General features: G+C 58.3%; 2 protein-coding genes across 9 annotated transcripts; one reads left to right on the top strand and one right to left on the bottom strand.

The window, feature by feature from the left end:
- The first annotated feature begins 349 nt into the window (after window positions 1–349).
- Window positions 350–6,633, top strand: CHADL (chondroadherin like). The gene is given in 7 exon segments (XM_029079357.2): window positions 350–558; window positions 739–1,652; window positions 1,654–1,689; window positions 1,691–2,423; window positions 3,105–3,271; window positions 4,447–4,636; window positions 6,355–6,633. Coding segments are annotated over 7 exon segments (2,220 nt in total). The 5' UTR covers window positions 350–399; the 3' UTR covers window positions 6,376–6,633.
- Window positions 5,218–20,875, bottom strand: L3MBTL2 (L3MBTL histone methyl-lysine binding protein 2). Of its 8 annotated transcripts, none has more exons than XM_029079353.2 (19): window positions 20,765–20,875; window positions 19,045–19,297; window positions 18,809–18,880; window positions 18,549–18,682; window positions 18,130–18,253; window positions 17,796–17,875; window positions 14,382–14,499; window positions 13,811–13,945; window positions 12,629–12,717; window positions 10,511–10,742; window positions 9,187–9,266; window positions 8,931–9,035; window positions 8,615–8,762; window positions 8,363–8,445; window positions 8,036–8,270; window positions 7,759–7,803; window positions 7,367–7,432; window positions 6,477–6,599; window positions 5,218–5,849 (listed from the first exon to the last, which is right to left on the bottom strand). In XM_029079353.2, exons 1-19 carry the CDS (start codon window positions 20,786–20,788, stop codon window positions 5,728–5,730), a joined length of 2,268 nt encoding a protein of 755 aa, XP_028935186.1. In that variant the 5' UTR covers window positions 20,789–20,875; the 3' UTR covers window positions 5,218–5,727. The 8 variants fall into 8 exon arrangements, with proteins under 8 accessions (XP_028935186.1, XP_028935187.1, XP_028935188.1 ...); XM_029079354.2 differs by having other exon boundaries at window positions 9,187–9,263; XM_029079355.2 differs by lacking the exon at window positions 7,759–7,803.
- Between the last annotated feature and the right edge of the window lie 730 nt (window positions 20,876–21,605).

Raw genomic sequence — 21,605 nt, 5'->3', positions numbered from 1 at the left:
CTTGGTGCTGGCTGGGAAGCTCTCTGGGGTTTTGATGGCAAAGGGCCGGGGGCAGGACCGAAAGACCCCTGCCGGATGCCTGATGCCATTGGCAGTTCGGGTGCTGAGCCGCGGCCCCAAGCCAGCTAGTTGACCGCCACAGCCCAGAGCCCAGGGTTTGGCCCCGGGCGGAGGCTGGACCTGACAGGCAGCAGTTTCACCCTCCTTGGAGGTGGGGTGGGCCAAGGGGCCATTACGCTAGTCAGTCAATTCTATTTACTGAGCGCTTACTGTGTGCAGAGTACTGTGTTAAACGCTCGGGAGAGCACAATATAATACACCACGTACATTCTCTTCCCCCGAGGCCATCTGCCCCATCTTCTAACGGGGCCCCGTCCCCCTCTCCAGCCTCTGGCCGGGATGCGGCTCTCTCTGAGGCCAGTGCTGGCGCTGGCGCTGGCCATGGCCTGGGGCGCCGCCTCGGACCCCTGCCCCCGGATCTGCCTCTGTGACAACGCGCGACGCCACGTCGCGTGCCGGCAGCAAAACCTGACCCGGGTGCCCGACTCCGTCCCCCAGGTAGGTGGAGGCCGGAGGTCAGGGGGTTGTGGCCGTGTGGACGGGACGGAGGGGGCAGGAAGTTGAGTGGGGGGACGGGGAGGTGAGGGTCTTGCGAGAGGGCCTGTGATGTTCTGTGGGGGAGAAGTGAGGAGAGGGGGAAGATGGGCTGTTTCCTGGCCCCAAGCCCGTATCCCACAGGTGACCCAAAGGCTGAACCTCCAAGGCAACACCCTGAAGGTGATCGGGCGAGAGACCTTCCTGCCCCTGCCCTACCTCACTCACCTGGACCTGCGGCACTGCCAGGTGGAGCACCTGGAGGAGGGGGCCTTCCGGGGGCTGGGCCGGCTGCTGTACCTCAACCTGGCCTCCAACCACCTCCCCGTCCTGCTCCAGGAGGCCCTGGACGGGCTGGGCTCCCTGCGCCAGCTGGTGCTGGAGGGGAACCGGCTGGAGGAGATCCGGCCGGGAGCCTTCGGCCAGCTGGGCTCCCTGGGGGCCCTCAGCCTGGCGCACAACGCGCTGGTCTACCTGCCGGACATGGCCTTCCAGGGCCTGGTCCGGGCCCGCCGGCTCCGGCTGTCGCACAACGCCATCAACGTCCTGGCGCCCGAGGCCCTGGGCGGTCTCCCGGGGCTGCGGCGCCTCAGCCTGGACCACAACGAGCTGCAGGCGCTGCCCGGGGAGGCCCTGTCCCGGCCCGGGGGTCTGGCGCGCTTGGACCTGAGCCACAACCCCCTGACCTACGTGGGTGAAGAGGACGCTCTGGCGTTGCCCGCCCTGCGGGACCTGGCCCTGGCCCAACTGGCCCTGCAGGAGGTGGGGGCGTCCGCCTTCGCCCGCTGCCCGCGGCTCCGCTCCCTGGACCTCGGGGGCAACCAGCTGGCCGCCCTGCCGCCGCTGGAGGGGCTGGGCCGGCTGCGCCGCCTCAACCTGACGGGGAACCCGCTGCGGTGCACCTGCGCGGCCCGGCCCCTGCGGGAGTGGGCGCGGCGGGCGCGGCTGAGGGTGGACGGCACGTGCGCGGGCCCGCGCCGCCTGAGGGGGGAGGCGCTGCACGCGCTGCGAGCGACCGACCTGCGCTGCCCAGAGGGGGAGGACGAGGACGAGGACGAGGCGCGGACCCCGCTCCCCAGCCGGTCCCCCTCGCGGGAGGACGCCGACGCCGCCCGGCCGTCCCCCGAGCCTGCTCCTGCTCGGCCGCGTCCCAGCACAGCAGCTGCGCGGGTCGGGGCCTGGAGGCCGTCCCCAGGGGCTTCCCCGACCGAACCCGGCTCCTCGACCTGCGACGCAACCGGCTGGGCTCGGTGGCGGTGGGCGCCTTCCACGGCCTGGGGCTCCTGGTCTCCCTGCACCTGCAGGACTGCCGCCTGGAGAGGCTAGAGCCCGGGGCCCTGGCCGGCCTGACCCAGCTGGTCTACCTCTACCTGTCGGACAACCGGCTGAGCGGCCTCAGCGCCGCCGCCCTGCGGGGGGCTCCCCGCCTCGGCTACCTCTATCTGGACCGCAACCGCTTCACCCGGGTGCCCGCCGCGGCGCTGGCCGCGCTGCCGGGCCTCTTCGCCCTGCACCTGCAGCACAACTTCCTGGGCCGGCTGGAGGCTGGGGACCTGGCCCGGGCGGCCCAGTTGCGCCAGCTCTACCTGAGCGGGAACCGGGTGTCCCGGGTGGCGGAGGGCGCCCTGAGCCCGGCCCGGGAGCTGGAGAGGCTGCGCCTGGACGGGAACCGGCTGCGCAAGGTGCCCACGGAGGCGCTGCGGGGGTTGCCGGCCCTTGGCGAGCTGGACCTGGCCGGGAACCCTCTCCGGGTCCTGCCGGACGGGGCCTTCGGGCCGCTGGCGGGCTCCCTGCGGCACCTCTACCTCAACGCCACCGGCCTGGACCGGGTGAGTGGGGCTAAAGGAGCAGCCTGGCCTAGGGGGTAGAAACCGGGCCTGGGAGTCAGAACGTCACGGGTTCTAATCCCGGGCTCCCCCCTTGTCTGCTGTGTAACCTTGGGCAAGTCACTTCACTTTGCCTCAATTCCAACATCTGTAAAATAGGGAATAAGACCGTGAGTCTCATGTAGAGCAGGAATTGGGTCCAAGCTTGTACCTGCATAACAAATACCTTAAAAAAAAAAAACAAAGGGGGCAAAGGGGGAAAAAAGAAAACAAGAGCTAGAGGAGGTGTCTGTATGTATGGGGGTGAGGCAAGATGGGATGGGGGCGGGAGGGAAGGAGAGGCATAGAGAGGAAGGGGGGTGAGATAGAAAAGAGGGGAGAGGCTGCTCTGGCTAAGGACGGGCCTGACGGTCCTGCCTCAGACCCCTGACATTCGAGGGCGAGGAGGACACCGCCACTGTCACCCCGTAGCTCTCCCCACCCACACACCAGGGTGGGGACCGCAGGTCCCCTTCCTCCCCCCACCCCAACCCCCCACCAGAGCCTGACCGTGGTCTCACCTCTCTCCCCACTTCCGGCGGAAGGAGTGCCGGCATCATCTCCGCGGGGCAGGGTTCCCTTGATGCCTCTGGGCCCCAGCTCTCTCTGGGGGTGCAAGAGGTGACCCCTTCTCCCCCTGGTCAGATTTCTCCCAGGGCCTTTAGCGGACTGGAACTCAGCCTCCAGACCCTGTATCTGGACCGGAATCGGTTGAGGGCCCTGCCTGCCTTGGACGGCTTCACCCGGCTGGAACTCGTCAGTCTGAGCGACAACCCTTTCCACTGTGACTGCCGGCTCCTCCCGCTGCACAGGTAAGTGGGCCCGGGGCCTTAGGAGAAGCCTGCCTGACCAGGACCAGCCTGGACCTGGTCCTGGAGCATCGCTGTCTCCCCAGCACCTTGCTGTTTAGTGGGGGGGACAGCATCTGCAGAGCAGCCAGAGGCCCAGGGACCACCCCCTGGAGGGTCTAAGACACAGGTCAAACCTGTGAAGTCACCTCGTCGGCATCAGCGTCTCCTCAGCCAAAGTGAGTTTTTGACAAGCAAGTCTGTTAAGTGCCCCATCCCGCTGGAATGGATGAAACTAGCAGTGTGGCTCAGTGGAAAGAGCCCAGGCTTGGGAGTCAGAGATCGTGGGTTCTACTCCCAGCTCTGCCGCTTGCCAGCTGTGTGACTTTGGGCGAGTCGCTTAACTTCTCTGTGCCTCAGTTACCTCACCTGTAAAATGGGGATGAAAACTGTGAGCCCCATGTGGGACAACCTGATCACCTTATATCTACCCCAGCACTTAGAACAGTGCTTTGCACATAGTAAGCGCTTAACAAATACCACCATTATTATCCAAGCTGGGTTCATTTTGTAGCAGAGCAAGTGGGGTGAAATCCTTAGGTTCACCAGGATTAATTCCCCGGCCCCGACATCCAGACGAGGAGCACATGGGAAGCTGGAGCCGTGGTGGGTGCTGCTGGGGCCTGACTTGAGCCCCGGCACCTTCCCTTCCCTCCCTCCTGGCCTGTTTGGTGGGGCCTGTGGGCAGGGAACTCCTCCCTGCACTCAAAAATAATAATGATCATTCATAATGATATTTGTTAAAGCACTTACTCTGTGCCAGGCGCTGTGCTACGCGCTTGGTGGGATATGGTCCCTGTCCCACATGAGGCTCATCGTCTTACTCCCCATTTTACAGATGAGGTCGCCGAGGCATGGAGAAATTAAGTGACTTGCCTGAAGTTACACAGCAGATAAGTGGCAGAACTGGGATTAGAATGCAGGTCCTTCTGACTCCCAGGTCCACGCTCTAACCACGTGCTTACTCTCTCCAGTGCTTACACCAGTGCTCTGCACATTACTGAGTGCCAGCTAAGTCCATTGATTGGCTGATTGAACTAATCACTGTGCAGCCCCATGCCGGTGCTCAAGGCCAGACCATTCTGGCAAGCAGTAACAGACTAATATGCCCCTCCTCCCCTGCCCTCACCCCTCCACAGGTGGCTTGCCGGCCTGAACTTGCAAGTAGGGGCGACATGCCAGAGCCCGGCCAGAGCCCGAGGCCAAAGGGTGAAGACCGCGGCGGCCATCTTCGAACCCTGCTCCGGCCAGGGCAGCAGGAAGACTAAGCCTTCCCAGCCACCCTGGCGTGGGGCAAGGACCCTCCTCCCGAGAACAAAACCTACCGAGGTAAGGGGCTCGAGGTAGGGTTGGGGCAGCCCTCGGACCAGATTCCCCGCTCAGCCTCGGCCAGAGGTTCACGGGCGGAAGGGGTTAGTGGATGGTGAGGAGGGAAGAGGCTACAACACCAAAATCGGAGCAACCTGTGACTGCTGGGGGCAGAGCTCAATCAGTGGGATTTGAATACTTACTGTGTGCAGAGCACCGTATTAAGTGCTTGGGAGAGTAAAACATAACACATTTCTGCCCACGATGAGCTCACAGGCTAGAGGGCTCAGAGTTAGGTGAAAGGAAAGAGGGAATGTAGGTTCAGCTTCTTCTCAAGAGAAACAATCCCTCCCTCTTTGCCAAATGGCAGTGACCACGCAGGGCAATGAGCCTTGCGGCCTTAAGGAGGACTCTCACCCCTGTTGTGGCTGGGGAAGAATTTAGGGGGCTAGGTATGGAGCCATTGGGCAGTCCTGCTCACGTTGGGGAAGGGGCAGGGGGAAATGGGCACGCAGGCCTGACTGGGATAGGGAAAGGCACCACATGGAGCCAGATCGCCACAGACCAGCCCCAGCTCCTGGACCCGCAAGGCCGAGGCAAGATCTCTGTTCACATGTTTATTTACATGGCTATGCTGAAGTCAGGTCCTGAGACCAACACCTCCCACCCCAGCCCCCCCACACCTCTATTGCCCCCCTTCCCAAAACAAACTGCCTTGAGTGGAGTGTGTGCGTATGCACGCGCGGGGGTTTCCGAGGCCCTGGCTCAGTAATTAATCCCCAGAGTCCTGGCTCCTCGCAAGACTCACCTGCCCGGCCCCGCTGGCACAACGGAGGCTCCGTAGGACAGTGGCAGGGATGGAAAGGGGGAGAAGGTCCAAAGTGAGGTAACGCTGGGTTCCTCTGCCGGCCCTCCCTTTCTGCCACAGGGTCCCTCGTCCACCTCACGGTTCGTATTCAAAACGCATCCTCTTTTTTTTTTTTTTTTTTTTTACAAAAAGAGCGGAGGGAAAGGGAGGCGGGTTCCCAGCCCCTCTCTCCTCCCGTCTCAGTCTACGGCTGACAGCTAGCTCCAGTCCAGCAGGGGTCAGTGGGTCGGGGAGCCAGGGAGCGTCACCTGGCCCCTCCTTCCTCTTCCTCCTGTTTGATGCGGTCGAGGGGGACCGGGAGTTCCGGCACCGCAGCCTCTGGTGCCGCGGGATCGACGGTCTCCTCCTTGACGCGCACAGCGATGACTGGAGAGAGAGGCGCCTCGTGAGCTCTGGGCCAAGGTGGCTTTCCGGAGCTCGCGGCGGGGAGGGGAGAAGCTCGGTCACTGGGGTCCTCAGCCCTATGCCCTCTCAGGGGGAGGAGTGAAAAGCAGGCAGCAGTGCCAGCCAAGGAAGCTCAAATGGGGTGTGGGGCGGGGGGAAGAGGACTGCTACACATATATGTATGCATCTATAATTCTATTTATTTATATTGATCCCTGCATCCCTGTTTTAATGTCTGCCTTCCCCCCTCCAGACTGTAAGCCCACTGTGGGCAGGGATTGTGTCTCTCTCGATTGCTTTCCAAACGCTTAGTACAGTGCCCTGCACACAGTAAGAGCTCAATAAATACGATTGAATTAATGAATGCTTAGGCAGGGTCCCATCTGGGCCCAAGCTGCTCAAAACCCTGCAGGCAGTAAAGATGATGGAGGAAGAGGGGGGCAGTGACTAACTATGATCCTCTCTGTTTCAACCCCGATTTGCTCAGGTGGGAAACGGGAAGCCTTGAGAGGAAAGTACGCCCGAGGGCACACAGCAAGTTGGAGCAACGGGAACACTTCCCGACCTCAGTCTGCCCCTCCCTCGCACCCCCGAAGAAAAGGCTCTTACTCTCATCCGGCCGCGGCCCAGCTCTGGCCTTCCCGGCAGCCTTTGGCTCCCGCTTCGGCTTAGTGGGCACCGGCTTCTTGGCCGCCTGTTTAATGGAACGGGTCTTGGCTGACATCCTTTTCCCTTAGAATAAAAGCAAAACGGAGTGAAACTTTAATGAACGTCTGTCTTCCTGGGCGGCTGTGGGGCTGGATCGGAGGTACCGGGTGGGTTATTGGGAGCCATCATGGTCTAGTCGGTCCCCGCTGGGCTGGGTCGGGATCGAAGCCACCCCAGGAACGCTCCTCCCTATCCTATTCCCTGAGACCTTTGGCTGATGAAACGTCAGTTGGCAGGAAGACCTCGGGAGGGTTGCTCCTTGGCCTGCTCTTGCTCCCAGGGCCCGTGGCAGTACTTTGTGCTCCCCCAACCCCTCCAGCAAGCCTAAAGTTCCCCAGGGTGGGGGGCCTTCCTGTACCTCTGCTCCTTGGGCACGGGGCGCTACCCCCCTCCCACTGCGCCTCCGCTCCAGGCCCCAACGTGCTGCTCGGCCCGCTCCCTCAGCACCTGCTATCGACTCGGAAACCGCCTGTGCTCCTTCAGGCTCAGAGTAACTGGCCTGCTTGTCGGCTACCTGCCTGCTTCCTGGTGCCCCTTAAACCTCGCCATTACGAATGACAAACTCACCCTCATCCTCCTGGAGACACGGGCTCTGCCAGTCTCTACCCCACGGGACGGTAAGAGTGGCGGGGGGAACAGCAAAGGTGTAAATTTGTGGCCCGCAGCAAAACAGACTCACGCGCCCACGTGCCTGTCCCACAGCTGGAAGAACCAGGGCTTCTATTTTCTGGCTCTAGGTCTGCTCAGGCTGGATACAAGCGGGGGAGGAGTGGATCAGAAATCCCACTTACTTTTCTTCCCATAAGGCTTCTTTTTCTTCTTGACCACCTCCTTAATCTTCATCGGGGCGCTGGGCTCTGTCGGCGACAACGCCCAACGGGGCGGAATGGGATAAGGGCTCTGAGCTGACTTGCGAAAATCAGCTCTGTCGATCTTGTATCTACCCCCGTGCTTACCATGTGGTTAGCACTTAAATCCACACCCCCCCACCCCCAGCCCCCCGTGACTATTTGGCTGATAGTAGGTCTCGCCCCAGCCCAATTCCAAGGGTGGAATTCACCCAGGAGAGTGCAGGGAGGGGACCTGGGGCTCCGTCGTTTCCCCCAACCCATCCCGGGCTTGGGCACTGGAGGGGGCGGGAGGGCGGGGGGAAGGAAGAGGAGAACTGCAGGGCACGGGGTACCTGCTAGTTGAAGCTGAGAGAAGCTGGGAAGCGCAGCTGCAGACCCTGCTGGGCAACAGGGAGGTCAGGTAGCTGCAGAGTAACGGGGAGGGTGGAGGGGGCACATGAGTGAGGTGGGGAGGGGCACAGGCTCGAGAACGGGCAAGGAGACGTAGCAGCAGCAGGAGGGGCCGGCCCGGGCCAGAGGAAAGCGTCAGAGGGACGACATTTTGGCACTGGAGTGGGAGAGGCTGGCCGGAAGGCCCTCGGGCTCCCGGGCCGGGGATGGGGTACGGACCTGCGGCCACGGGGGGCTGGAGCTGGTAGCCGGTCAGCTCGCACCAGCCCACGGCATAGATGTCCGGGGACTCGCAGTCCACCCACTGGTCGTATTCGCTGTCCCAGCCGTCGAAGTGGATGCTGAGGAGCCGCTGCACCACCCTCTTCACTGTGGCCACGCAGATCAGCCGGGGCTCCATCAGGTCGACCGCCTCCAGCTTCATGCCCACCTTGAAGCCGTGGTTGGGGCAGTCCTGGGGGACGCGCGAACGGACGGGAGGCGGTGAGGCCGGGGGGGTCCGGGTCTTTCTCTCCATGGTTCCCCACCCTCGGGGGATGGACTCACCGTGTTGAAGAGTCGCGCGGGCACAGGTTTCGATTTGGTCTTCTCCAGGTACGCCGTCCACTCAAAGGTCTTCGCGTCGTATCCTGAGGGGGCAGGAGGGGAGGGTGGGTGCCACCTCACCTTTCCCGCCCTGAGACCCTCACCCGGCTCTGCCACGGACTCTCTGGGAGTCCCCATGGGCACCACTCTGCTGGCGGGAGCCAGGGTGCCCGTGACCATCACACTCTCCCCGCGACCTCTTGGCAGCTTTACCTTTCGGGGGAGTCAGATCGATGTTGTTCTTCTGGCAGAAAGTGGCAGGGAAGATGGCGTGGGAGGAGGCATGGTAACAGAACCAGTCGGAGCCGTCGGCCGAGGTGGCGCCGTCGATGCAGATCATGAGGTACCCGTCCAGGAGGACCTGCCGTGGGTGTGTCCGTGGGGGCCGGGAAAAAAAGAGGGAGGGGAGAAACGGGGGTCACAGCCCCAATACCTCCTCCTCGGCTTCAGGGAAAGGTCCAGTATGATGGCGCCAGCCCCACCTCCCTCAGGTCTGGGGTTAGCTTCCGAGAGGGAACCCCAGCCTCACCTTGCAGACAGTGGCCACGCAGATGTTGCCCAGATTCAGGGGATCGATGGCCTCCAGTTTCATCCCCTCCTCGAACCAGCCGCCCTCGGTGTAGACGGCGCGCACCTGAGAGGCGAGGGGGTCGTCACCGACAGGGCCACCACTCGTCCCGGGATGGGGGACGGCCCCGGGGACAGCAAGAGGTGACCCGCCACGGAGCGGAGAGGGCAATGGGAAGCTCGAGCAGAACCCGGGGCCCGGGGGAGCTGCCGCTCACCTTTTTGAAGAGGTAAGGGACGGCGTCGCAGTAGATCTTCCGGAAGGTGGGGTGGTTGGCCATGTCATTGCGCTTATCTTCTAGGAAAGGGGAAAGTGAAAAGCTGTGGGGGGGATGGGGAGGGGGACAGGGTAGCCCCACTTTCTCCTGTGCCCTCAATCCCACCTGGCCAGCTCAATGCCCCAGGGCAGTCTAGTGCTGCTCCCTCACTCCTAAACCGCAAAGTGCATTAGTCGGGATTTCATTACCCTTCTGGAGCTGGAATATCAGACTCAGAAAGATAATAGTATCATGTGAGCGGGAGACTTTACAAAAAACAAAAAAACAAATTCAAAAACCGCTGCAAGCTGGGGCCGATATGCCCCCTAGGAGCTAGGCCAGGCGGTAGGCTTTCGGGATGCCTGGCCAGGGGAGAGGCAACCTTTTCTCTCCCCTCAGTGCCCCAGACTGAGAATCAGAGTGGGACAGGACGCTATGGGCGTTGGGCCAGTGCAGGTTGAGCAACAGTGGAGGGAAAAGAAGGGCACGTGTGCCCAAGTGGTGGAGGAGCAGAGATAAGCCGGGCTCACTGCAGTGGCCCTGATCAAATGGGGGTATTTATTTATTGAGTGTGGAATACTGTATTAAGTGCTTGGGAAAGAATAGTACGAGAACAAGCCCCTCCTATGCCAAGTGCCCCCCACCCCTTCCCCGAGTCAGTAGGGAAAGAGGCCAAGTTCTCCGTGAAGCAGCACTGCCTAGTAGATAGAGCATAAGCCTGGAAGTCAGAAAGACCTGGGTTCTAATTCTATCTTGGCTACAGGTCTGCTAGCAGAGGACTGTAGATCCACAGGTCGCTAGTTCCACTCCAAGTTGAAGGGCTTCAGGATTCTCCCACCTCCCCTAACTCTAAGCTTGTCGAGGGCAGGGACCGTCACCGTTTATTGTTGTATTGTATTTTCCCAAGTGCTCAGTACAGCGTTCTGCATGCAGTACGTGCTCAATAAATACGACTGAATGAATGTGACCCTGGGCAAGTCACTTCGCTTCCCTGGACCTCAGTTCCCTCATCTGTAAAATGGGGATTGAGACTGTGAGCCCCAAGTGGGAGAGGGACCGGGTCCAGCTCGATTTGTTTCTATCCACCCCAGCGCTTAGTACAGTGCCCGACACATAGTAAGCACTTAAATATCATCATTACTTATTATTACATGGATCGGGTCTAACCTGAGTAGCTGATATCTACCCCAGCACTTCATACAGTACCTGGCACATAGTAAGCGTTTAATAAATACCATCAAAACCGCCCCCCAAAACAAAGAAACCCCACCATGGGTCCAGGTACCTGATTTCTTGATGTTGTGGCCGACCCGCCGGGACCAGCCCACCGGATGGATCAGGGGGCTCCACATGTGGCACCAGAAGTCGTCGTCGCTGTCCCCGTCTTCGTAAAGCAGCCTGAGGCGGCCCCCGATCACCGTGTCCACCACGGCCATACGCGTCCGGGACACGTGAGCCTTGTCCACCACCTCCACCCGCATGCCCTGACGGAACGGGTACTTCATACTCTCGGCCATCTAGAAGGGAGATCGGAGCGCGTGGCCTTCGGACGTCCCCGGGATGTGGACGACTCGAGGCGGAACCCTGCTGAGGTCTGGATCGCAACCGCACCCCAAAGACTTGAGCTTTTGGGGAGCAGCAGCACGCCTCCCCTCAGGGGCCGGGCTGCCGGAGATACCGCCGAGCCACCCCATCAATGGCCCTCTGGGGCCGGTTGACTGGGCGGGAAGACCACCAGACTCCACGGACCGGGAATTGTCCTAAGTCTCTTCCCTGCACTGCTTATCCTTGCCTCACAGCTGGGCCGAGACAACGAAGCCAGGATGGGAAAGAGCTCTTTGAGGACGTTTGCTCTGCGGGGGGCCTTCAAACTGGACGGATCCTTTTTGGAGGGAGAGGGGCAACGGACAATATAAGGGGCGGCCAAGCCACGGGGATCAGGGGACCAAAAACCAAATGCCGTGATTATTCCAGGAGAGAGTCGCGAACCGAAACGGTGATTGGACCTTCTCGGGGATGGGCACCAACAAATCCCTCCTTGGCTAAGGCCCACGTGGACAGGGGTATTGCCGCCTTGGGGACGAATGTATACTAGACCACCCCCGGCACAGCACGTAGAGGGGCTGTGGTTGGCTAACCTTCCACTAGGTCGACCCCTCTGAGCGTTTTTCAGATGGGATCCTGAATCCCCGAAATTCGTGATTATTGGATGGCAGCTAGGGGGCCATTCCAACACGGGCCAGCAGAGGGAGCCGTTTCCCCCCCCTTCCAAGCGCTTAGTACAGTGCTCTGCACACAGTAAGCACTCACATACCACTGAATGAATGAATGCTTTAACCGCAGCCTTTACCCAAAAGCCAGGCTCTTCCGAACCTCACCTAAAGCAGCATGGCCTATTTGTTGGCAAGGGCACGGGCTTGGGAGTCACAGGCCCTGGGTTCTAATCCTAACTTGGCCATTTGTCTGCTGAGTGATCTTGGGCCAGTCTCTTCACTTCTCTGGGCCTCAGTTCCCTCATCTGTAAAATGGGGATTAAGACTGTGAGCCCCAAGTGGGACGAGCTGATTACCTTGGATCTACCCCAGTGCTTGGCAGGTAGTAATCGCTTAAATAGTATAACTATTATTATTATAGCCCATGGCCTTCTGCCCGAAGACTTCTCTCATAGAAGTCCTAGAGGGGGAGGGAGAGGAAGAAAGCAGGCAGTGAGGGGGCTCTCCCACCCCGCCCCCATAACAGGCTGCCTACGGAGTGAAGAGCAGCAGGATCCAAGTGAGTTTTGAGGGGGGCGGGGAGGGAGGGAAGGCCATCAGGGAAACTGAAAGCCCAGCCATTCCCTAAAGACACTGGCAGAAGGGGGACGCCGCGGCCCAGGATATCGACCCAGGGTGAAGAAAATAGGAGCGGGGTGATTCTGGGCACTGCACAACAGGGAATCCCTTCACTCCCTCAGGTGGCAGTTGTTGGGGCAGAGGTGGCTAGGGTCACTCCTGGCAAGCAGGGCTGAGGGGGCGGCCAGGCACAGCCAGCAGCGGGTCAGATCCTTGGCGGGCGGACTGAGCACCTCATCCAGTAGGGTGGGGTAATATGGAACAGTCAAACTGTAAAGGTAGAGCAGGAGGATGGAGTGGGGTAGGTGTGAGCAGCCGGCCGGCAGTGAAAGGAGCCCAAGGCAGGGTGACGGCACCATGACCATTACTGGCAACAGCAGCAAAGGACAGCTGGATGGCAACAAACAAAGCCACCCATCCACTCCAGAATGGGCATCAAAACCCAGGATCCAGAAAAACCAAAGAAGCGTCAGTAATGGGCAAGAACGGCCATCATGGCACGACAGGAAGACTCCCTCATCCCTCCAGACCATGAGACGGGGGCTTTTCCAGCGGAGACTCCAGTGGGTTACCTTGATATGGAAATCCACCGGGATGGTCCTGGCCCCCACCAAGCGCTTCATGAGGTAGCTCCTCCAGTCGGTGTATTTGGCATGGATGGCTGGGAAGACAAAGCTGGCATCAGACCCACCGGTTCCCGCCGGGTTAGCCTCGGAGCCCGAGACCCCCTCCCGGACCAGGAAACAGCCTTGACTGCACCTGCCAGGCAGTGGCAGGCAAGAGGAAGGCAGGCAGATCTGGGTTGGCAAATGCCCCCTTCCTGGGGCGCTGCTGGAGAGGCAGAGAGCAGCTCTGGATTTAGGGGACCCACCCAGGGATTGGGGGCGCCATATTTAAAGCACCTACTGGGTGCAGGGCACTGTACTTAACACCTGGATAGAGAACAATATTAGTTGATGCTTAATTCCAGCCCTGGGGGAGGTTACTGTCACACCTGCCCTGCCCCACCCCATGGGCCTGGGATTCAGCCAGGGAGGGAGGGAAAAAGGGAGGGAGGGAGGGAAATCTTGTTATGGGTAGGGAATGTGTCTGTTTACTGTTTTATTACACTCTCTCAGGCCCTTAGTACAGTGTTTTGCACACAGTAAGTGCTCAATAAATATAATTGAATGAATAGCGGCCTGGGCTTTAATTCTGGCTCTGCCACTCACCTGCTTCTCTGTGCCTCAGTTTCCTCATCTGTAAACTGGGGGATTAAATTCCTTTTCTCCCTGCCCCTTAGACTGTGAGCCCCCACGTGGGACAGATTGGGTCCAACCTGACTGTCTTCCATCTGCCTCAGTGCTTAGTACAGTGCTCGACATAGAGTAAGTGCTCAAGAGATACCACCATTATCGTTATTATTATTGATGAGTAATTGCTAAGGAGTGTGTAGGTCAGTAGGTAATAATAATAACGTTGGTATTTGTTAAGTGCTTACTATGGGCCGAGCACCATTCGGAGATACAAGGTACAATATACCCAAGCATTGGGGGAGATACAAGGTAATCAGGTTGTCCCACATGGGGCTCAGTCTTCATCGCCATTTAACAGATGAGGTAACGGAGGCACAGAGAAATTAAGTGACTTGCCCAAGGTCACAGCAGACAAGCGGCAGAGCCGGGACTAGAGAGAGAATAGGTAGAGGGCTACGGGTACATAAGCGTGTGGTGGTGCAGGAGCGCTGAGGGGGCAGATGGGAGATTTGCCCTTACTCTGCGGGGGCACCAGGATCTTGCTGTTGATGGCACACCAGCCGATGGGGTGGATGTCCACGGTGCCTAGGTTACACCAGAAGTCGTGGCTGGCGTCGTTTTCGAAGCCTTCGTATCGTAGCAGGACCCGGTACCCTGTCAGGAGGGGAGAGGGAGGGTCCTTTCCCAAACTGGGTCGGAGCAAGGCCGCAAGCTGCCTCCCGCCCCGGGATCCAGTCGGCTGAGGACTCTGGCGCAGGACGGGATCCGTTCCCTTGCAGGCTCCTACTCGGTCCGCTGATGCCTCGCTGTCTCCCTCCTTCCCTTTGCTGCCAGGCTGACTGAATCAGAGATGAGGCGGGCGGCAAGATAACCCATGGCGGCTGCGCCACGAAGCCACCTTCAGGACCTCGCCTTACTGCCAGTGCAGCCAGAGGAGGGGAAAGCAATGTGGGGGGGCTGTGTCCCAGGAGCCAAAATAGCCAAGTCCAGCCTAGTCCAGTCCTGCCAAAGGCCCTGGTCTAAACCGAGGTTGGAGAGGAAATGCCCAACTGCCCCCCCGCCCTCCCTCACCCCCCACCCGGGGCCCTACCTGCGGTCTGGATGACAGAGGCGATCCAATACACCCGGCTGGGCAGGACCGCGTCATTGTTCAGCACCTCCACCTTCATCCCTTTCACCACATCCTCCCATTGGTCAAACAGTGGGACCTGGAGAGGTGACATTATGAGAAGGCCTTGGGCCCAGGAGGGGTGTGTCGGGCGGCCCCTCCACCTTGAGCCTCCTGCCATCCCCAGCAAGTACATCTGTGGGGCTGTCAAGGGCAGCAATCCCTGCCCGGGGGAGGCAGGGAGGCCCAGATCAAAGAGGATGGGGCCGGGAGATGCAGATTCTAATTCTACCTCTGATGCAGATTCTAATTCTACCTCTGCCGCTGGCCTGCTCTAGGATCCTGGGTAGGTCACTTACCCTCTCTGGGCCTCAGTTTCCTCATCTCTAAAACGGGGACAAGAGACCTGGTCTCCCTGAGCAGATCACGTGGGACAGAGACAACATCCAATCTGATCAATTTACTGCTAAGCCTTGTGCTTAAAAAACAGTGCTTGATCCATAGTAAAGAGTGAACACCCCAACTAAAAGTGACCAAGAATAGCCAGCAAGTCAACTGCCTCTGGGTTTAATACTTAGCACGGTGCTTGGCACCTAGTAAGAACTCAATAAACATCACCAAAATCAATGAGCTTGATAAGGAGCATTGATTTTGGTGGTGGTTACTGAGTTCTTTATCAAGCACTAGGTGCAAAGCATGGGAGAATCTAACAGAGAAGGTAGAACTGATCCCTGCCCTTAAGGAGTTTAGAGTTTCCTGAAGGATACTAAAATAAATTGCAGAAGGGAGAAAGTAAAAGAGTAACAGAGACGCCCTTGTTCCAAGGGGGCTTATCAGGGCTTTTAATCCCACCCCTTGATAGTCCTGGCTGGCTCGGCCCTTTGGTTTGGTCTGTTATATTGTACTCTCTGAATGGTGCTCTGCACACAATAAGTGCTCAATAAATATGATCAACTGACTGGCTGGGGCAATGTGATTCTGGTTGGGGGGGGGAGGGAGGGGAGGATAAACAGCTCTGCTTTTTTAAAAATATATATATAAATAGTATTTGCTAGGCGCTTACTACTTATATGCCAAACTCTGTACTAAATGCTGGGGTAGATGACCAGTTTATTAGTTGGACACAGTCCATCCAGCAGACAAGTGGCAGAGCTGGAATTAGAAACCAGGTCTTTCTGACTCCCAGGCCCCTGCCCTTTCCACTGGACCATGCTGCTTCTCATGACCCACAACAAGGAGCTGGGGATCTGCAGCAGTAGAAGCCTCTCCCGCTCTCCACAACAATGTAACTCCCGAGTGCTGCCGGCAAGAAAGGCAGGAAAGAAAGGAAGGAGCATATTCCGTGAGTATTCCAGAGGGCAGCAGGCAGGAGCTCCCCCAGTGACCACTGTGGTCAGTAGCTCGCAGCCCAACTCTTTCTGGTGCCTTGGGACCAGATTGAGCCAGGGTGGAAAGAAGGAGCTGGGGTTTGGTTGGGGAAACTTATGTGTGAATCCTAGACTCTTGGTGGGGGTGGGGTAGACACAGGGCGCAGAAGAGTTCAGGCTGGGGTCAGCTGCTTCCTGGCCAGGAGAAAGCCAAGGACAGGACTTGCCCTAAGGAGAGATGACCAGTAGCTAAGCAACCAAGGGGAGGGACAGAGAGGAGAAGAGATGGCAGGGTGTGCGCAGAGGGTAGTGAGGGAGATCGAACCGCCCCCCCGAGTGCCACCCACCTGTGACCTCTGGGGCACCAAGATTTCTCCCATTGAAGCAGCATGGTCCAGTGATAAGACCACGCGTTTCGGACTCAAGAGGACGGGGTTCTAATCCTGGCTCCTCCATTTGTCTGCTCTGTGACCTTGGGCAAGTCACTTCTGTGCCTCAGTTACCTCATCTGTAAAATAGGGACTAGGACAGAGCCTCCTGTGGGACTGGCACTGCGGTTCAACCTCTCTCGAATAGTGCTTGGCACATAGTAAGCACTTGAAAAATACCAAGATCATTATTACATTAGAAAGGAAGATCTGTGTTTTTCCTCTCTCATTCAGATGACCTGCTAACTGGCCCATTCTTCTACGTAAAGACACATTGTTCCCACCAAAGAGGGCCTTGTTCTTCTACATATCAAGGCTTAGCTGAATGGATCTTATAAACCAAAGAAAAAAAAAAAGGACAGAACCAAAAACAATTCCCATAAAAACGGCTTCAGTTGACATAGCTATTCCTCCCCCAACCCCTCTCCCTCCAGGGCAGGACCCATTGCAGCTCTCAGGCTCTCTCCCCTCGGTCTCCTTTACATCACCATGGGGGAAGGCCCACCCATGGGGAGCTAGGATTTCAGCAAGGCTCCCCAGGGTGCATTCCCCCTCAAGACCCTCCACCCTGCCTCCTCCGAACCCCTCGGCGGAGAGGGAAAAAGTCAATGCCAGTGATACTTCAGACCAACCATCCTCTCCAACCAAGACCAAAGCTCTTATGAAAGCCAGTTCAGCTTCAGCGAGGCGGAAGGGCCTCGGAAAATCCAATTCCCTGTAAGGCTTGATAGCATGTGGGGGACCTTTACGGGTTAGAGGGCTTAAAAGGCATCATTCCATCCCTGAAAACTCATTTAGGAGACCCTGAGACAGATCTGAGGGGGGACTTAATATCCTGGGTTTGGGGCTGAGGCGGCGGTTGGGGGGGGGGGGGGGGACGGACCAGAGAGGTTCTTTGCATTCACTTTTTACACCACCCAGTACTTTGGGAGGCCCAGTCCCGGGGGCTGGTTCAGTGGACCTTAGGGCAAAAGGTCAAATAATGATTGTGGTCTTTGTTAAGCGCTTACTACGTGCCAAGCACAGTACTAAGTGCTGGGGGAGATACAAGATAATTGGGTCAGACACACTCCCTGTAGAACATGAGGCTCACATTTTACAGATGAGGAAGCTGAAGCACAGAGAAGGTACGTGACTTGTCCAAGGTAACAGGCAAATGGAGGAGCCAGGATTAATAATAATTATAATAATAATGATGATGGCATTTGTTAAGCACTTACTATGTGCCAAGCACTGTTCTAAGCGTGGGGATAGATACAAGGTAATCAGGGTGTCCCACGTGGGGCTCACAGTCATAATCCCCATTTTAGAGACGAGGTAACTGAGGCACAGAGAAGTTAAGGGATTTGCCCAAAGTCACACAGCTGAGAAGTGGTGGAGCCGGGATTAGAACTCACGACCTCTGACTCCCAAGCCCGGGCTATTTCCACTAAGCCATGCTGCTTCTCTACAAGCCAGGTCCTCAGACCGCAGGCCCGGGCTGTTTCCACTAGGCCACACCACTTCCACAGCAGCCACGGTCCCTCCGTTTCCCAAAAGCCCCGGACCCCACCCCGCTGCCCCAGAAGGAAAGGACCGAAGAAGAGAGGCAGGATCCTCACGTGTTTGAAGCAGCTGACCGGAGCGGCTTTGTAACTGTGCTCTTTCAGGAACTTGCCCCAGTCGAAGCCCAGGACGAGAGCTGCACACAAACAAGACAGTGGGGTTTGACCACAGGCTTCTGGATTTCCCGGGAGCGCAGAGCCACGTGTTCCTACTCTAGCCACCTGGGCTTTCCAGGCTGAGAACACAGGTTGTTGGGATCGTGAGCTCCCAACAAACCATCCTGCCCCTTCCCCACAACAGCTGCCATGCAGCCCTCCCCGGCCCTTCTCGGGCTGCTTCAAACAGCCCGGTCCAGCACTCGTTTCCTTTGTTCCCCCACCATCCCCTTACCGTCCTGTCCAGTGGGAGTCCCGTCTGCTAGTTGCCCAGTTCCCTGGGAGTGGAGGAAGGCTCCAATTTTGGCAGACCAGGCTGCCTTATGTAAAACTTTGGCTTTCTTGGTGGGTGGCTTGCCCTACACGGACAGAGAAAGAAAGGGCTGCAGAGGGTACGGGATGGGAGCAGGCAGTCTGGGCTAGAAAGACACGGAAACAGAGTAGCACTTTGATCCTCCCAGGAGGAAAGGGAAATTTACTGGGTTCACAGGCCCAGCACCCAGTACTTGGCACATTGTCTCCCAAAAGTTCCCCTTGTTGAAGTTCCGGGATCAGCCATAACCAGCTTTGCCTTGTTTCCGTTCGCCAGCTCTCCCCTACCCACCATCAGCCGCCCACCCTGCAGGGCCACGAGGCTACACCAATCCCGCTCACCTGTAGCCTCGCCAGGATACTGGCTTTCTTGGAATTGGAGGAGTAGCTCCTAGAGCAGGAGACGCTGCAGAAGCGCTTTGTCTTGGAGAAGAAGGCTTCCCGGGTGCCCACGATGCCGCACATCTCACAGACGGCTGCAAGGAGAAATCAGAGCATGGGCCGGGACCCTGGGCGCCCAGCCTCAAACTGGTGATTGCTGAGGTCCTGGGAGATCCGGCCCCTCCTCTCCTCGGCCTCGACAGTAATGACTGAAAGCCTACCTTCTGCAAGAGGACTCATGAAGACCCAAATTCCATTTCCCCCACCTGGGCTTGGTGGGAAAGAAAGAGAGGCTGGGATAAAGAAAGAAAGGGAGTGCACGAATGTGAATAGGCTCACGGCCCCATCAATCGTACCCTAGGGGCACGCATTCAGCTCACCCCTGACCTGCTCATCCCCGCCCCTTCTTGTCCCTCCCCCGACCCATATATCTAAGCCCTCCCTCTGATTCGCACACCTGGTTCGGAACCATTATCTTCCATCAGGCGGCTGGTCACCGGAGGGGGCAGCTGCAGGGGGGAAATGGGCAGCTCTCCGGCCTCTCGATCCTCCAGCTCATTTTCACTGGACTCGTCCAGGTAGGAGCTGCTTTCGCTGCCCAAGCTGCTGTTGTAACCCCGGAAGCTGTCGTAGCCCCCAAAGAGATCCAGGTCGTCCTCCTCCTCTTCGTCTTCCTCCTCTTCCTCCATTCTTTCGGAGGATGTGGTCTCCTTGCAGAAGGACGGCACAAACGGGGGGAGGAGGTGAAGGCCCCGTTATAAACCAGAGGGGACTCTAAAAGGTAAAGGGATCTGTGGGCGTGAGTCCCCCGCTCGAATCAGCTCGCTCTGCAAGATCTTAGTCTTTCCAGCACGATTCCCGCTTTAAAGTCACGCATTCATTCAGTCGTGGGTTCAAATTCCGACTCTGCCACTTGTCAGCTGCGTGGCTGTGGGCAAGTCACTTAACTTCTCTGTGCCTCAGTTACCTCATCTGTAAAAGGGAGATTAAGACCGTGAGCCCACGTGGTTCAACCTGATTACCCTGTATCTACCCCAGTGCTTAGAACAGTGCTCCGCACGTAGTAAGTGCTTAACAAACACCAACATTTGAGTGCTTAGTGTGTGCAGAGAACTGGACTAAGCGCTTGGAATGTACAATGGGGCAACGGGTGCAGACGGTCCCTGCCCAATAACGGGCTTACGGTCTGAAAAGGGGGAGCCAGATGGCAAAACAAGTAGTCAGCCATCGATCCTATCGATCCCATGACGCCTGAAAGGCTGGGTGCTAGGAGCACATGGGGGTTATTAATAATAATAATAATAATGTTGGTATTTAAGGGCTTACTATGAGCAGAGCACTGTTCTAAACGCCGGGGTAACTACAGCGTAATCAGGTTGTCCCACGTGAGGCTCAGTCTTCACTTCTGTGCCTCAGTTACCTCATCTGTAAAATGGGCATGACGTGACTTGCCCAGTCACCCAGCTGACAAGTGCCAGATCCGGGATTCGAACCCATGACCTCTGACTCCCAAGCCCGTGTGGTTTCCACTGAGCCGCGCTGCTTACCCACCACCACCTGGCTTCCAAATGCCAAAAAATGTGTTTGGGGATTCCATCCAGGGAGGCAGGAGGCCCTGGATTTGGAGTCCGGCCTGCCCTAAGGCCAAGAATCACAATCAGGGCGGGGACGACGGGGTGACAGGCTTCAAAGGGACAATGGGCCAGGCGCCTCGGGGGAGGGGGGGCGGTCTGATGTGAGAAATTCCCAGCTCCAAGGAGAGGTGGGAATCGATTAAGGCCGGGCATGGCATGGCACAGGGCATGGCCCAGATCCAGGCATAGGTTCTGGCATAGTGCATGGCACAGGTCCTGGCACAATGCATGGCACAGAGCATGGCACACGTGCATGGCACAGATCCTGGCACAATGCATGGCACAGGTCCTGGCACGTGTCTGGGCCCTGGGCCTCTGAGCCGGTCCAAACCCTCGGACGTCCGTGGTCCGGGCAGTGACGGGGCGGGGACGGCCCCGCGCTGCGCCCGCCTCGATGGCTCCCTCGGGAAAATGGGCACGAGGCGCCCTCGGGCCGGTCCCGGGCGACGTCTGCGAGGGCGAAGCCCCTGGAGGGGCTGTTCGTCCGGGCCGTCGGTCGGTCGGTCGGTCGGCCGGGTGTGGGGATTCCCCCTCCGCTCTCACCTGGAGGCCCCGGGGCTGCTCCATGAGCCAGCCTCCCGCCACCGAACCTCGGGCCTACAACGGGGCCAGGGAGCCGGGGGCCATGTTGGCTTCACCGCCCTCCTTCTATCCGGACTTCCCATTGGCTGCCCCGCTCCGGCCCGCCACCAATCGCTGACGAGGACAGCGGAAGGCCGGCTCTCCGCCCCGGGGGCTTCTGGGACTTGTAGTCCGCAGGCCTCGGCCCCAAAGGCCCGTCGCCTCACAATACATTCATTCATTCATTCAATTGTATTTATTGAGCGCTTACTCTGTGCAGAGCACTGGACTAAGCGCTTGCAATGGACAAATCGACAACAGAGAGAGACAGTCCCTGCCCTTTGACGGGCTTACAGTCTAACAATAATAATAATGTTGGTATTTGGTAAGCGCTTACCATGTGCCGAGCCCTGTTCTCAGCGTGGGGGTGATACAGGGTCACCGTGGCTCAGTGGAAAGAGGCCGGGCTTGGGAGTCAGAGGTCATGGGTTCGAATCCCGGCGCAGCCACTTGTCAGCTGTGGGACTGTGGGCAAGTCACTTCACTTCTCTGGCCTCAGTTACCTCACCTGGAAAATGGGGATTAACTGTGAGCCTCACGTGGGACGACCTGATGACCCTGAATCTACCCCAGCGCTTAGAGCAGTGCTCGGCACATAGTAAGCGCTTAACAAATACCAACATTATTAGTCCCTGCCCTTTGACGGGCTTACAGTCTAATAATATTAATGTTGGTATTTGGTAAGCGCTTACCATGTGCCGAGCCCTGTTCTCAGCGCTGGGGGAGATACAGGGTCACCGTGGCTCAGTGGAAAGAGGCCGGG

This window comes from Ornithorhynchus anatinus, chromosome 14 (genome assembly GCF_004115215.2).
Source record: "Ornithorhynchus anatinus isolate Pmale09 chromosome 14, mOrnAna1.pri.v4, whole genome shotgun sequence".
NCBI classification, from domain to species: Eukaryota; Metazoa; Chordata; class Mammalia; order Monotremata; family Ornithorhynchidae; genus Ornithorhynchus; species Ornithorhynchus anatinus.
This window is presented reverse-complemented; position numbering and strand designations above follow the sequence as displayed.

Excerpts from the sequence above, each read along its gene's own strand:
- L3MBTL2 (XM_029079353.2), bottom strand. The coding sequence starts at position 20,788 with ATGGAGCAGCCCCGGGGCCTCCAG. Across the intron at positions 8,271-8,362 it reads CCGCGCGACTCTTCAACACG|GACTGCCCCAACCACGGCTT; the intron begins GTGAGTCCATCC and ends CGCGTCCCCCAG. Across the intron at positions 6,600-7,366 it reads GAAGCCTTATGGGAAGAAAA|GGAAAAGGATGTCAGCCAAG; the intron begins GTAAGTGGGATT and ends TTTTATTCTAAG.